Here is a 15,893-nt window from a genome sequence, read left to right on the forward strand (position 1 = left end):
ATGTCATTGTGTCCCCTCCTTATTGGTGCCTTTAATCTGCCTGTGAAATCAGTCAGTGAGCTGTGTGTATCATTGTTGTTTGACTTGGCTCAGTGTCAGGTTGTTGACCCAGCATCCCAGCATTAATTAATGACTAGAATAGCCTATTCTTTCTCTTCTCAGTATGTGTGTGACATTTGCTGGTTGTGATTCCAGTGGTAGTTATTTTTCAATTGCTGACGTGTACTGGTACTCTGTTGCTTCTTTAACATTGGCTTGGTTTGTTTTTGGTTTTCTTTGGCTAACTATCACACTTTCTCTTGCTGTTTCCTCTCCAGCTACCCGTCCTCCAGGCGGCTGCCATGTGGATGAGTTCCAGTGTCGGATGGACGGTCTGTGCATTCCCATGCGCTGGCGCTGTGATGGGGACACAGACTGTATGGACCTGAGTGACGAGAGCAACTGCGAGGGTGTGACCCACATGTGTGATCCAGCGGTCAAGTTTAGCTGCAGGGACTCTGGTGAGGATGCTCTCCGCTGGCTTAAGTAGCAGAGGTTAAGGGGGATGAACCTTTTTGACAGTGTCAGCTGAAGATGTAGTGTTGTGTTAGTACAAATAGGGTTTTATTCTCTAAAATGAAGACAAATAAATGAAAGAGTAACTGCCTGGTCACACAGGAAAGTGGCACCAGGAAATGTATTTGCACATCTGTCATGAAGTGGCTGCTCTTTGTGGCAAGTTTAATTTGTGGCAAACTGGATACAAAGAGTTGTTACTGTTGCTTCTCATTCAACTCGCTTGTTCTCTCTGTTCCCTCAAAGATCAGCACTGTTAAGATGATTTGGTCTGAACTTTTGTTTTTATAAATGCTGGTGTGACTTTTTTAAAACCGATCTCAATGAAACAACACAAGCTGAAAATTTATATTTTTTGGTCCTGACAGCTCGCTGCATCAGCAAGGCCTGGGTGTGTGATGGCGACAGTGACTGTGAGGACAACTCGGATGAGGACAACTGTGAGGCGTTGGTGTGCAAGTTGTCTCACCACATGTGTGCTACCAATGACTCCATCTGTCTGCCTGCTGAGAAGCTGTGTGATGGCACTGACGATTGTCCTGACGGCTCTGATGAGAAACTTTGTGGTAAAATGTTCTTTACACAAAAAAAAAAACCTTTATACACAAACCACAACACGACAGTGTGTTCAGTACCTGGTTCTTTTGTCCTGTACCTTCCATATTAAAAAAACACCACAAACAATACATACAACTCTCCTGTCTCAGATATATTCTCTGTTTCTCGCCTGCAGACTTGTGTTCATTGGACAACGGTGGCTGTAGCCATAACTGCAGCATCATTCCCGGGGAGGGCTTTATGTGCTCTTGTCCCCTGGGCATGGAGCTGGGAGCCGACAACAAGACCTGCCAGATCCAGAGCTTCTGTCCCAAACACCTGAAGTGTAGCCAGAAGTGCGAGCAGGAGAAATCCAGCGTCAAGTGCTCCTGCTACGAGGGCTGGGAGCTGGAGAATGACATGGAGAGCTGCAAAAGCACTGGTAAAGAATGTTAAAGATTTACTCCTAAAAACTGCAGAATTTCTTCAAAAAAGGATTTTCCTTGTGCTGAACAAGCTCTGCAATACTAATAATAATGTATGTAAATTAGAGCTATAACAATAAAATGATTAGTTGTCAGCTATTAAATTAATTGCCAACTATTTTTATAATCGGTTTTGAGTAATTTTTTAAGAAAAAAAAAGTAAATATTCTTCAAAACTGAATATATTTTGGGCAAAACAAGACAATTGGGGACATAATTGTGAAACACAGATCAACTGTTTTTACGACATAATGTGAACCAAACAACTAATTGATTAATCAAGAAAATTTCCCACAGATTAACAGACAATAAAAAATAATCTTTTGTTGCAGCCCTAATGTATATACCTTTTTTTTAGTTTTTTCTCCCCAGAAAGTGAGCATCAAACCACACACCACTCAGAGACAACTAAGGCCAGACTTGATCCAAGACCCACAAGGGGTTTTGTTGGGTTTTGAATTGAGATTTAATTTGTTGAGACACTGACACTTTTCCGGGTACAACTTCTTTGCCTTCAGATCCTTTCAAGCCCTTTATTATCTTCTCCAACCGCCATGAGATCAGAAGGATTGATCTTCACAAAGGGGAGTTCACTGTGCTGGTACCAGGCCTGAGAAACACCATTGCCTTGGACTTCCACCTCAATGAGAGCACCCTGTACTGGACTGATGTCGCGGAGGACAAGATCTACCGTGGGAAACTGTCTGATAATGGAGGTGAGTCAGGCAGTTAGCTACAGCTTCTGGTAGTTTTTGGTTAGAAAGATAGATGAGTTAGTGGAATGAAGAGCCACGAAGGACAGTCGTAGTGATAAGTTAATTTCTCAGTGTCATTGTTTTGTAAGCAAAATAAAAATAGTAAAGTGGATTGTTCTCTCTGAGATAGCAAATCGTATTTGTGTTTTTGACTGAGCATTTCTCGGAAATGAACTTCCACTGAGCCAAGTCACTGCAATTTCCAAATGTTTTTTAAAAGCGTCTATGGTCAGCAGTGGCAGTCTGTGACCCTGAATAAATCTCCCAAATCATGGTCGGCCTTTCCTGCTCCAAAACCCCAGGTCTCCTTGCCAATCAAGGTTGTGTTCCCAGCACAGCACTTAGGGGGCACACGGAAGGCTTTGTCTGTTTCCATTTGTCTCAGTACTCGCTGTGCGTGACTGCTGCCAGAACACTGATATAGCGTAGGAGGCACAACACACTGCAGCTCCAGTACCCAGCCCTCCAACTTCACCATCATAATAGGGCTCCTGAGCAGAGACATTGTGACCAGCTCATAGATCAGCTCCTGCTGCTTGTTATTGAAGCTTTTTCAGAAACTCTAAAGTTGTTGGGATACTACCCACACATACACACAGGAAGGCAGCCATAACTCCAGCATTCCTTTAAGCAAACTGTGAAGAAGGCCTATCCCTCTCCCTCTAATTACTACTGGAAGGCCTTGAGAAGAAATGCCAGAGATGATCACACATTTTGGTTTGCACTTAGTCTGCGTGAGAGAGCCCGTTGTTTCTGGAAAATAAAGAGTGGGAGAGCTGGTGTTGGATGTTTGTTTTCTTAGAAGTGGGGCAGTGGGGTTGGGAAGATGCCGCTGGTCGAAGTCACGCTGACAGACACAGCAGCAGTGCATGCCTTTCACTGACTGACTCCATAAGAATAAAGAATTCTACACAAATCATTCTTTGTCTTTTTCTTTTTTTTGCAACAAACCATATGTGCTGGCTGGAGATTTGCTCTCCTTGGTGAAAGTGACATGAGCCGAGCTATTACACTAAATAAGCTGAATTACGAACCCTCCCCATTCTAGTTTTGAGCCCCTCTTTCACTATGTGTCCCATTCAAGCCCTGACCAGTTTTGAGGTTGTTATCCAGTATGGACTCGCCACTCCAGAGGGCCTGGCTGTGGACTGGATAGCAGGAAACATCTACTGGGTGGAGAGCAATCTGGACCAGATAGAGGTGGCCAAACTAGATGGGACGATGAGAACCACCCTTCTGGCTGGGGAGGTGGAGCACCCAAGGGCCATCGCCCTAGACCCTCGAGATGGGTAAGAAGAAAATGTGTCTGAAGCTATAATCACCCTGGTTCAGAATTGGAAGTCATTGGAATTTCAAATACCTTTTAACTTAAAATATATTTCTCCAACTTCTATTAAATCCAACATGTTCTTATATGACGATGCTGTAGACATCTGTGAAAAAATCCACCCTCACATTTATTTTCTGTTGGCAGTATTCTATTTTGGACCGACTGGGATGCCAATTTGCCCAGGATTGAGGCAGCATCTATGAGTGGTGAAGGTAGACGCACTATCCACAGGGAAACAGGCAGTGGCGGCTGGCCCAACGGACTCACTGTGGACTACATGGAAAGACGCATTGTCTGGATTGATGCCAGGTAGTGTATACCCCTTAGTCTCTGAATATACAGATTGCTCTCACTGTACTGCATCCACCCACACACTCATTACCCACTCATTTTTTAATAAATATGCAGATGTGCTTTGCTTATATAAAACTACATACAAAGCACAGCCTCATCTAGTAGCGCGAGCAACATGCGTATACCTAAGCTGATGCACATGTTATGCCTGTTACACTGTTACGTAAAGTATAAATCTCTGCCCTAATGCTTCTCCAGGTCAGATGCTATCTACTCTGCTATGTACGACGGTTCTGGGCTAATTGAAGTGTTGCGGGGTCATGAGTATTTGTCCCACCCTTTTGCTGTGACCATGTATGGAGGAGAGGTCTACTGGACGGACTGGAGGACTAACACTCTGGCCAAAGCCAACAAATGGACAGGACACAAGGTCACCGTAGTCCAGCGCACCAACACACAGCCGTTTGACTTGCAGGTCTATCACCCGTCCAGACAACCCCAGGGTAAGTTGCACACCAGATACATATGCGTCAACGCTCATAGAGAAACACACATTCCCACAGAGAGCGCCCCCAAATCTCAGATGTACCCCTGTCTGTTAGCGGGGCTGACGGAATTTGGCCTTGACTCTAAGGACAACAGTGACGAGCTTGCGGTTCATTGCTGACCGTGCTGATTCACGACTCCTGTTCCCCAAAGACAGCTGACCTTTTAGAGCTGTGAGACTTGTTGTCTCATCACACCGGGCAGCAATTTGGACACCATGTTGATCAAATAGTCACCTCACTGTTTGCCATTTCCCATCGGCTGGGTAGGAAATAAAAAACTCCTCCTGCGGCATAAATGTCATGTTTCGGTCTCAGAGACACGATTGACAAGATGACAAAAAGATTGTCACAACTGTTTTGCAATATTCTGGTACAATGAACTGTAACCTTAATGTTTAGTAGCCAGTGGCTTTGGGATCCCAAGGGTGTGTAGACAGCAGAGAGGCACTGGGTCCTGTAATTGGAGGCAGGAAAAGAGAGATCTCACAGATTTGTTGACTGACAGCTGCAACCAATGCCCAGGACAGTGATGAGGCAACAAGCTGTGCTGACAGGTCTGGTAGACAAAGTCTTTTTCTGCACTCTCACTTTCCTTGAAGATCCGTTGATGGAGAGGTCATTACACTTAGGGCTGAATTCACTAAAGGATTGTGCAGCTTTTGCAGCCTCTAAACCTGCAGAAATAAGACAAAAAGAAACCTTGTAATTCTTGAAGCATCTGCAAAGGGTAAAATAAATCCCTAAGTGCGCTGCGGTGCTATTTACATTAGGTAATACGCATAGATTTGCCACAAAACTTTACCCTTTCTATGCAAATGAGCCTAATAAAAAGAAGTCCAATTCACAAACACTAGCACTAATGGCAACACGAAGTTTGTTATAAATGCACTTCAGATACCACAAACTTTCTGAAGATACTAATAATTTCACTCTGTGTCACACCCAGACTTCCAGTGATCATGCCAGTGGCGATTGAAGCCAGGGGAAGCAATAACACATCACACTACATCATATGCTCAGAGATTGCTTAGACATTACAACACCTATAAGCAGAGATTAAGCGTGTTAGTGTAAGAGATGTATATGTATCATAGCATTGTTATTCTTTCCACTCATATATATCACCACAAGGGAATGAAACTGGAAAACAACATTAAACCTACCTAAAACCTAACGTTTTGTTCTTACAGCTGCATTTGTAACATTTTTGACGTCTTAGGACACACTACTTCAGTACACCCTAAGAACATATATTTCTGGGACCACCACAGAAAATTGTAGATTAATATTTAACTGATGCAAACTCTTATGGATGCGTTTGCGCAGTAATATCATAAGTGCAATATCTTTTGTGAATCAGACTTTGAGACAGGGCAGATAGCAGTTGCACGTGATGCGCTATTCATGGTAGTATCAGCTGCTGCAATCAATTCTTTGTTAATTCGCCCATCACATTAAACAATTTGCTTTGTCTGATATAATGTAAAGGCTTTTGTTTTGGGGGATTTAGTGGTGATACTTTTTGAAAATATACACACAGCAATCTGCAGAACATACTGTCTCATTCACCACATTTCCTATCTTGACTTTTTATTTCTTTCAGCTCCTAACCCTTGCGCCACCAGTAACGGTAAAGGCCCTTGCTCCCACCTCTGTCTCATCAACTTCAACCAGACCTTCTCCTGTGCCTGCCCTCACCTCATGAAGCTCCAGCCTGACAAACGTACCTGCAAAGGTAAGGACAGAAACTATTACTCACACACACACAAAAACCACAGTGTGTACGCACAACGCTGTCATATATAATCCATGTCATCAAGGAGCAAGAAACACGCTCTTTGTTTGCAACTGTCATGACGGCTACGGTGGGCTTAGCTTCCCAGTGTCATGTTAATGACATCAAAGTCTTTAGCTGTCATCTATTATGACAGAAGATCTGATTATACCTCCTCTGTTTATACCACGCAGCCTTCTTCACTCTCATTTCCATTTCATTTCATATAAAAGCCCACAAGCGATGTGCTGAGGTCTTCATTTATTGCTGTGAGATTTCATGATGGTTTTAGGGGTAGCTATGAGAATTTGTGTCCATGTGTGGCTGTCTGTCTAAAATGTTTAGCATTCTGCAGAACAGTCCTCATCACAGCAGTGTAGACTCAAGGACAATTGGATTAGAGGCCGTTTGTTGCATACCCCCATTAACACAGGAATTTTCAGGGAGCAGAGCGGAGTCTTAACCAAACTCTGCACTCTGGACACCTTCACCATTTATAATGAGCTGTTAAAGCTTTATGATTTTTTTGATTTAGAGGGAGACATTTGTTGTCTTCACCTCACATCACCCAAGAGGCAGTCGAGCCTCGACAAGGGCAACAGGCTACTGTCTGGTCAGATTGATCTCCTGGGATCCAGCTGATCTCCTGGGATCCAGCTGGCCCTTTGATTGTCTGGCTAGTACAGCAAGAAGAAGCCTAAACTTAACTAAACTTTTAATCACAATGTATTTACAAATATATTGATGGGACAATCTTGAGTTTCTATACAGAGAAGTCTTTGTTGCTAACGTTGGATTTGAAACTGATAAAACAGAAAAAAATGATAATGATAAAGTTAAATGTTAACTTAGACAAGCTGTCTATCTTATTCTCTATGCGTTTGTTCTTCCTTTCTCCCTTCATCCAATGCAACAGAAGTGCTTAAAATCATTCTTATTCTCGGTGTGTGTGTGTGTGTGTGTGTGTCCCTCCAGAGTCGCGAAAGTTCCTTCTATATGCTCGTCAGATCGAGATCCGGGGTGTAGACATTGACAACCCCCATTACAACTACATTATCTCCTTCACCGTGCTGGACATAGACAACGTGACAGTGGTGGATTATGACGCTGTGGAGCATCGCATCTACTGGTCAGATGTCCGAACGCAGACTATCAAGAGGGCTTTCATTAATGGCACAGGGGTGGAGACTGTTGTGTCTGCTGGTAAGAACCTTATAGGAATATCTGTCCAGTCCTTTTTTTTTTCTTTTATATTTTTATTTCACTTTATAGTTCAAACTTTCTTTATCTGTCTGAAAATTAGATTAAAACCCTAACCTTTTCAATTGTGGTACATTTCCCAGACCTTCCCAATGCTCACGGGCTGGCGGTAGACTGGGTGTCCAGAAACCTCTTCTGGACCAGTTATGATGCCAATAAGAAGCAGATCAATGTGGCCAGACTGGATGGATCTTTCAAGAATGCTGTCATACAGGGCTTAGACAAGCCCCACTGTCTGGTGGTGCATCCTCTACTGGGGTGAGTGTTCTCTTCGTTTAGTTAGGTATGCATTCAGTTCAAGATTTGATTTGTGTCTCTGATGCTCTTTTTCTGTTTTCCTTTTGACTTAGTGTCCAAATGAAACACAGTTTCCTTTTCTTAATTTCCTTTTCAATTGCTTTTATTTAAACTTAAAGCCATAAATTCAAGAGCATGTGCTGCCTAAGTGCTTTAAAACAATGCGCTATGGTGTTTTTTGAGGTACAGCTGTAGTTCTTCTTTGGTAGAGCATCGCTCTGATCTAGAAAATAGATTTCACCTCCTCTCCATGTCTCATGACATTCATATCCCTCCTCAGGAAGCTGTACTGGACTGACGGTGACAACATAAGCATGGCTAACATGGATGGTAGCAACCACACAACACTTTTCACATATCAAAAAGGACCAGTAGGTGAGCACATATATACCCCACTACTGCCAAAAATATCAGATTCTCAATTTAGTTCTACTTGGTAAAAGCAGAGATTAAGCGTGTTAGTGTAAGAGATGTATATGTATCATTGCATTGTTATTCTTTCCACTCAGGGCTTTCTATTGACTATGAAAAAGAGCAGCTGTACTGGATCAGCTCAGGAAACAGCACCATTAACCGCTGTCAGCTGGATGGAACTAAACTGGAGATCCTAGAAGGTGTTAAAGGCAAACTTACCAAGGCTACTGCACTGGCTATTATGGGTAAGATAAAGATGATTCATCAAGTTCTCTTTGTTTTCAGATTATTCTAATCTGAAAGTGATAACATACAATGGCTATGAATCAATTTCCCTCACTGTAGGAGACAAGCTGTGGTGGGCAGACCAGGGAACTGACCAGATAGGAACTTGTGACAAAAGCGATGGAGGAAGCTGGAAGGTATTGCGAAACAACACCTCCCCTATGATGCACATGAGGATCTATGATGAGGATGTGCAGAAAGGTAAGAAATATTAATTGAAAAATGGTTCTGCTTGTGTTGTCAGTATTTAGAGTCAAACAGTAATTCTATATCAGTTTGAAAGACAATTTAGATCAAATTTACTTTAGTCTCATGTTCTGAAGCTGCTGTAAAACTCACCAAATTAGTCCTCTATTTATCGTGAAACTCTTCTTGGGCCTCACTTCTTCACCTTTTCCTTTAGCTGGTATCAACCTGTGTAGTAACAACAATGGAGACTGCTCACAGCTGTGTCTGCCTACCTCACCAACAACCAGGGCCTGTATGTGCACTGCTGGATATAGCCTCAAAACAGGACAGCAGTCCTGTGAAGGTAAGACACTGCTTTACAGCTACAGTCACACATACAGTAGGTCTTAGTGTGTCCTAAAAAGAAAAACGTATCATATTGTACTGTCTCTGAGCAGGTATGGGCTCTTTCCTGCTTTACTCTGTTCATGAGGGAATCAGAGGAATTCCACTTGACCCGGCAGACAAATCTGATGCCTTGGTGCCAGTGTCTGGCACCTCTCTGGCTGTCGGCATCGACTTCCACGCTGGTGAGTGACATTGAGGGACATCAGTAACTGGAAGGCCTTGTTCGAGTGGCATTTTAAAGCTGTCTAAAGCTTATCTCAGTGAAGTGTGTATTTATAGGATGACACAAAATGCCTCTTCGTTTTCAGAGAATGACACCATTTACTGGGTGGACATGGGTCTGAGCACCATCAGCAGGGCTAAGAGAGACCAGACATGGAGAGAAGATGTGGTCACCAACGGCATTGGCAGAGTAGAAGGCATCACCGTTGACTGGATAGCAGGTCTAGTCATAACAGATATTCAATTATTTTATATATATTCAAAATATTGTTTTAATTCACTTGTGCATACTACACAGTTGGACAGCATTGCTGATGTGTACCCTTCTTTTACAGGAAATATTTACTGGACTGACCAGGGCTTTGATGTGATCGAGGTGGCCAGGCTGAATGGCTCCTTCCGTTATGTTGTAATTTCTCAGGGCCTGGACAAGCCCAGAGCCATCACCGTCCACCCAGTTAAAGGGTAAAGCTCTGTGCCAACAGTTTAATTCTCCCTTCAAAAAATGCTGTTGCCTTTTGGTACTTGCAATGTAGTTTCAACTACTACTATATTTCTAACATGCACTTTTAAAACATCTTCTCTGTGTCCTTGTGCTCAGGTATCTGTTCTGGACTGAGTGGGGTCAGTACCCTCGTATTGAGCGCTCTAGGTTGGACGGCACCCAGAGGTTGGTGCTGGTCAATGTGAGCATCAGTTGGCCAAATGGAATATCTGTCGACTATGAGGTGTGGACCACAGCTGACATCATTGCTTTTCCTTCAACACATTTCAAATGTCTAGTTGGAACAAGCAAGCCAGTCTCCCTGAATAATCAACGCTATTTTATTTCTCCTTTGTTTCTGCAGGCGGGTCTGCTGTATTGGTGCGATGCAAGGACAGACAAGATTGAGCGTATCAACCTTGAGACTGGAGAGAACAGGGAGCTGGTGCTGGCCAACAACAACATGGACATGTTTGCTGTATCTGTTTTTGAGGAGTACATCTATTGGAGTGACCGGTCAGTTCAGTAGTTAATTAATTTGTTTATTGAACCAATCTTTTTCCATTGCTCTATTATCTAGTCATACTTGCTGATGCATGTGAATCACGTGGAAGATTTCATATTGTATCATGCTGTTAATTGACTCACAGTTTTGCTTTCTTTTATTAAGGACTCATGCCAATGGCTCCATTAAGAGAGGTAGCAAAGACAACGCAACAGATGCTGTGCAGCTCAGGACTGGCATTGGTGTACAGCTGAAAGACATCAAGGTTTTCAACAGGGGCAGGCAGCAAGGTAGGAACACACAAAACATGCACACTTTTAAACTTTACCACAAACCCTAAAAAATTGTCTTTTTTGCTATGAAGTCTGGCAAAAATGTCCTCACAAGATGAGTGGGCTGCCCTGAGTTTGTCCTCACATATATACAGAGACGAGCCTTCACGCACAATGATAAATACTTATACCACCTAACTTAATCAACACCCCACAGGAATCAGTGAAATGCTGTGTGTAACCAGGCCTAATTATTTGTTTAACGACACATCTCATAAACATGTCACACACTCCCCAGGCACCAACGTCTGCAAAGACAACAATGGCGGCTGTGAACAGCTGTGTCTTTATCGTGGCAACGGGGAGCGCACCTGCGCCTGTGCTCACGGCATGCTGGCAGAGGACAACCGCGGTTGCCGTGACTACGACGGATACCTGCTGTACTCAGAGCGTACCATTCTGAAGAGCATCCACCTATCCGATGAGACAAACCTCAACGCGCCAATAAAGCCGTTTGAGGACCCTGACCACATGAAGAATGTCATCGCCCTCAGCTATGACTATCATGGAGGTGGAGGGAAGGGAGCGAATCGCATCTTCTTCAGCGACATCCACTTTGGCAACATCCAGCAGATCAACGATGATGGCACCGACCGCAAGATTGTGGTAGACAGTAAGTATGGTCATCAATTACATGTCATTGCTTTCAACACCTCAGAAAATCCACAAAACTCTTCTAAGCATCTCTTATCACACCTAAACCTTTCTGTCCGTTCTGTCTTTCTACATAAATTTCAGCTGTGCTTTTTTGTGGTACCATTTCTTCTATCCTGTCCATTAATAATAGAATGTTGTCCCTCGTCTCCTCAACACTGTAAACAGCCATCATCACACATATTGACAACACAAGCACCCTGGAGGATCCACTGTAATGTACACACAGCTGCAGCTTCTCAACTAGAGGAGATTGACATCACTTAGGGCTGCCACTTGAAGAAGACACACACACACACACACACACACTGTGCTTTTTGCTTGTTTCAACACTGAAGTGTCTTTTAAATCCCTCTCTGTGTAAATGATTCAGGAGTAGGTTGTTGAACTCCATCCAGAAATGCATCACACTTAAAAGCCCTGGACCAAAGCTGTTCTTAGCAAGCAATATTCAAAACATTAATTATTTGATAGGAAAGACAGGAAAACAAGTAAAGTGCATGGGGTTAGTGTGTTTTATTGATGCTGCATTGAGATCAGGGTTTTGAACAGATTGTGCAAAGGATGGCTACCAACTACAGAATGCATTATAGTTGAAGGAGAATTTAATACAGCTAAGATTTGGAGTGTAATAATTCAAGATAAGGCAATAAATAAATATTATCATATTAAGTTTTAGTATAACTATAAAGTGATTATATGATGCTGGTGTTTATTACATTATGCTGTACAACTGATTAAATCCAAGGAAATTGTATTTACAACAAACTTGTTTTTTAGTTCACACATGAAGAGTTTAATCTGATTTAATACATAACAGTTCAATGCATTTAACATCACCTTGGAGTATTGCACATGTAGTCTTGCATACAGTTCCATATAGGGATATATAAATATATAGAGAGATGGTAAAATGTTCTTTTTATATGAACACCATGATATTTCTGGCCAAAGAGTCAGTTCTGGCCTCTTTCTGAGGTTGTGTCCAGCTCAAATGGCTGTACCATGTCACTGGCCATCACACAAGGGCAACCAGTCAGACAGCCTTTGCACCAGGCCCAGCGTTCTCGCCCCAGCTCTACTAAATCTCGTCTAAACTTCTGAGACACAAACGCATACAGTACAGGGTTTACCACTGCTACTGAGGATGCCAGCAGTCTGGCAATGATGGCAATGGTATTGTAGCCAGGTGAGCTTGTTAGGGTCCCTCCAATAAAGGAGAACATGAGGGCATAGGAGGGCAGCCAGAGGAGAGTGAAGACCAGGACCAGGAGAGCTGAAGTGTGAGTGACCTGGCTCTGGTAGCGCTCCAGCTGGGGAGCGTTCCCCAGCAGCCGTGCGTGTCGAAGAAAACAGTAGATCTTGGCATACATCAATACAATAATGCCCAGTGGTAGAGCGAAGCCGAACAGGAAGAGGGCGATGCTGTAGACCAGCTGGCTGAAGTCAGACAGGAAGGCAAAGCAGTACACAGAGCTGGACACGGTAATTGTGCGGAAGGCAAACTGCGGTGCTGCCAAGGCCGAGGCAGGGACCCAGAGAAGAGCTACCGTTAGCTTTACGCGTTGGTGCACTCTTGAACGGTACGCCCAGGTGGGGTGTACCACGATCAGGTAACGGGTCACAGCCAGAGCAGCCAGGGTAAAGACTGAAGCAGCTGAGCAGGCCACACCCAGGAAGCTGACGGCCTTGCACAGGAAGCTGCCAAAAGGCCAGAAGCCCAGGGTGATGGCAGAGGTGTGGAAAGGCAGGCATAACAGCAGCAGCAGGTCAGCAGCACTCAGAGCAAGCAGCAGGGTGTCTGTGCCATGCAGGGGTTGACTTTCTTTCCTCTTCCTGCCAGTTAGAATGGTGATGACCAGGGTTTGGCCCACCAGGCCAGTCACCAGGATTAGTCCGTCCAGAATGGGAACCATGGCTTTAACCAAAGCGTTATCAGCCCTATTCATTTGGCCAAGGCTGCTGCTGTTTACTTGCTGCCCCAACGTCTCCATGCATTCACAATAAAAGTTCATTGAGTAATTAATCTAATGGCCTGTTAAATTTAAGCATCAGAACAGCATGTTTATGCAGTGTCTGGGTGATGCGTTTGTTGGCTCCAGTTCGTGTCTTAATCAACTCCATTAAACACTCTCATAATGATAGCAGTTTAAGTTAAGCAGATAATATTGCATTGGTCAGACTTCCTGGTTGACATTTATTATCTGCAGAAAAACAGAATTGAAAGAATATATTCCAGCTTAGTTTTATTTTTTGGGTGTGGAGTTGTACATGTTATCTGCAAAAATATACAGTCCATCATTAGGCAGTTGGTGCACAGATAGTGAATAGCGGTTAAGTACACTACCTCTGAAGCCACACACGCGCCTGTAAGTGTCTGGTTTAATCCCCCTTAAAAGTTGTCCTTCCACTGTGTCACCTTCACTGTGTCCCAGAAATTATAACTACTTAAAGATGATTGGATACGACCTCATACCTCTAGATTAAAAAAAAAAAAGTGATAGTCTCGGAAAAACTTCTCTTAAAATATTTTGGTGGGATCCAGTTTTACTCAAAAAGCAAAAACAAAATAATAAACATGACCTTAAAGAGCAATCCTTGTACACTGGCTTTTCCTTGTCTGCATCAGCATGTCATCCATAATCCAAGGAGGAGCGGTTTGGGTCAAAGCTGGAGCGATGTCAGTGCAGCAGTTACTCTGTGGCTGTATTGATTTCTTGAAACCAGGCAACAGTGGACAAATTCATCCCAGTGGTTGCTAACAGGCCTTCCACTTTAAAGCAGTCAATGCTACTTGACGCTAAGTGGTCACAGCAGCAGGAGGTATCTTGTCCATTTAGAAGCTCTTCAGAGACTTGTATCCTGTAAACTTCACCAGCAGAAGAGTTACTGTACAATTAACATGACCTTCTGTCATAGAGGGAATAAATAAGTTTAGGATCTGAAATGAACAGTAACAAAGTAATTCTCCGGTGTTGCTTGGATTACTATGCTATTCCTGTGATAGTCCGAAAGGCTCTGGTCTGAGTGGCTATGGTCTTCCAAACAGGTCTTAACCACTGTTTGCATAGTAACCAAGGGCTGAGCGGATCCAGGCAAGGGGAGGGGAGATAGTGCTGTTTCCCATTACATAATACTGGCTTGAACCTACTTTATTCATCCCAGTGTGTGATCTTCCCTTAATCGAAGCAATTAGCTGCTCAAGTGCACCTTTTTCTCATTTGTGTTTTGTACAGCATTCGTTGTTGAGTGTGACTTTGTTTGCGTGACTCTGCTCTGAACCGGTCTTTTAGTTGCATTTGGGTTGGTTAACAAGGTATTCAGCCTTTAAATTGTCCTGCATTAAGGTTAATTATGGCACTTTGTTACTCATCTGAAACATCTATTAAAGGGCAATTATTGACTTTCAGCTGAGAGCCAACCGTTGCGTGTTGAGGTTTTTATTGTTGGGTCTAAGTGGTCATAAATGTGGTTGCTAGTATGACCAAGAACAGATGGATGCACACCTTGGAGCCCATAATGCTGCAGCACAGTGTCCTTTTCCACAATGTTGTGTGTCATGTAGGCACCACAGATAAAAATTATTACTACTACTGTATGTACTATGAGTGGGGGGTTGCAGGACAAAAGGACCATGGATATAGAGAGCAGCTGCTTTATCTTTGCCGTTCATGGCTGACTTTTTCACCCTGGCTTATATCCCCAAAGTGACTCAAGCTGTTCCAGTGGCAGTTTTATTCCCAGAACAAGAAGTCACCATGCATGAAAATGTCTACAGGGAGCTGTATTTGTATGTGCAGGCAGCCAGCCATGAAATGACAGGATGATACAGACTCTTTAAGTCTCTCTATGAACAGCAGGCGTGGCACACACTCGGATCTGTGCAATACCACGTCCATGTTACTCTTTATTTTTCACTTTTCTTTTTAACCTTGTCCTCCTTGTGTTTCACTATTCATGAAATGATGTGGGAAGATGGGGAAAAGTGTAAAAGCATTCACTGCCGCCTCTTGAATAAAGTCTAAAGTCAGAGTTAACCATGGGGGCAATCATGACAGTGATTAATGATTTGTTGGATTCTCACTGAAGGTCCTCATTAAAGCTCCTAGTAGCACCCCTGAGAGGTGATATTATTTTATAGTGAAATAAAAACTATTTGTTCATCTCATGTTTTCTGCTTCTTACAGCTTTGGCTGGACGACAACAAAAGGACTATTGTCTTGGGTCCAAAATATTTACCGCTGGCCAATTTCTTTCTTTCCTGTTTCACAGATGTAGGGTCAGTTGAGGGCCTGGCATACCACCGTGGTTGGGATACACTCTACTGGACCAGTTACACAACCTCCACCATCACTCGCCACACCGTGGACCAGAGCCGCTCTGTGGCCTATAACCGCAACACTGTGGTCACTATGTCTGGCGAAGACCACCCCAGAGCCTTTGTGCTGGACGAGTGTCAGGAGTGAGTCAATAATTTTGAAACTTGGTGTTCTGCATTGTATCGGGGCCCCGTTCCAATACTTTGTCTTTTTTTTTTCTCCTTTCTTTTGAACAGCAGATTTATTTAAGTTCAGTCAACCATAACT

At 43.3% G+C, this 15,893-nt stretch overlaps 2 protein-coding genes across 3 annotated transcripts in view; one reads left to right on the top strand and one right to left on the bottom strand.

Moving 5' to 3' along the window:
* lrp1ab (low density lipoprotein receptor-related protein 1Ab) overlaps positions 1 to 15,893 on the top strand; it is an 88,794-nt gene that overhangs the window by 51,644 nt on the left and 21,257 nt on the right. For both annotated transcript variants that reach the window (XM_038722557.1, XM_038722558.1), the window contains 22 exons: positions 318 to 500; positions 924 to 1,121; positions 1,289 to 1,534; positions 2,096 to 2,293; positions 3,417 to 3,621; positions 3,807 to 3,971; positions 4,215 to 4,459; positions 6,108 to 6,239; positions 7,254 to 7,481; positions 7,622 to 7,796; positions 8,116 to 8,210; positions 8,345 to 8,494; positions 8,595 to 8,735; positions 8,938 to 9,066; positions 9,161 to 9,292; positions 9,419 to 9,553; positions 9,668 to 9,797; positions 9,934 to 10,060; positions 10,181 to 10,332; positions 10,487 to 10,611; positions 10,892 to 11,266; positions 15,580 to 15,769. In XM_038722557.1, the coding sequence (XP_038578485.1) occupies positions 318 to 500; positions 924 to 1,121; positions 1,289 to 1,534; positions 2,096 to 2,293; positions 3,417 to 3,621; positions 3,807 to 3,971; positions 4,215 to 4,459; positions 6,108 to 6,239; positions 7,254 to 7,481; positions 7,622 to 7,796; positions 8,116 to 8,210; positions 8,345 to 8,494; positions 8,595 to 8,735; positions 8,938 to 9,066; positions 9,161 to 9,292; positions 9,419 to 9,553; positions 9,668 to 9,797; positions 9,934 to 10,060; positions 10,181 to 10,332; positions 10,487 to 10,611; positions 10,892 to 11,266; positions 15,580 to 15,769 (3,856 nt within the window). The remainder of the gene's footprint in view (positions 1 to 317; positions 501 to 923; positions 1,122 to 1,288; positions 1,535 to 2,095; positions 2,294 to 3,416; positions 3,622 to 3,806; positions 3,972 to 4,214; positions 4,460 to 6,107; positions 6,240 to 7,253; positions 7,482 to 7,621; positions 7,797 to 8,115; positions 8,211 to 8,344; positions 8,495 to 8,594; positions 8,736 to 8,937; positions 9,067 to 9,160; positions 9,293 to 9,418; positions 9,554 to 9,667; positions 9,798 to 9,933; positions 10,061 to 10,180; positions 10,333 to 10,486; positions 10,612 to 10,891; positions 11,267 to 15,579; positions 15,770 to 15,893) is intronic.
* Positions 11,278 to 15,555, bottom strand: LOC119905485 (galanin receptor type 1-like). Its single transcript, XM_038722565.1, has one exon. The coding sequence runs from the start codon at positions 13,320 to 13,322 to the stop codon at positions 12,264 to 12,266; it is 1,059 nt and encodes a 352-aa protein (XP_038578493.1). The 5' UTR covers positions 13,323 to 15,555; the 3' UTR covers positions 11,278 to 12,263.

Source organism: Micropterus salmoides, unplaced genomic scaffold (genome assembly GCF_014851395.1).
Source record: "Micropterus salmoides isolate LMB-PRFRI ecotype aquatic unplaced genomic scaffold, ASM1485139v1 Ms_hic_scaffold_16, whole genome shotgun sequence".
NCBI lineage: Eukaryota > Metazoa > Chordata > Actinopteri > Centrarchiformes > Centrarchidae > Micropterus > Micropterus salmoides.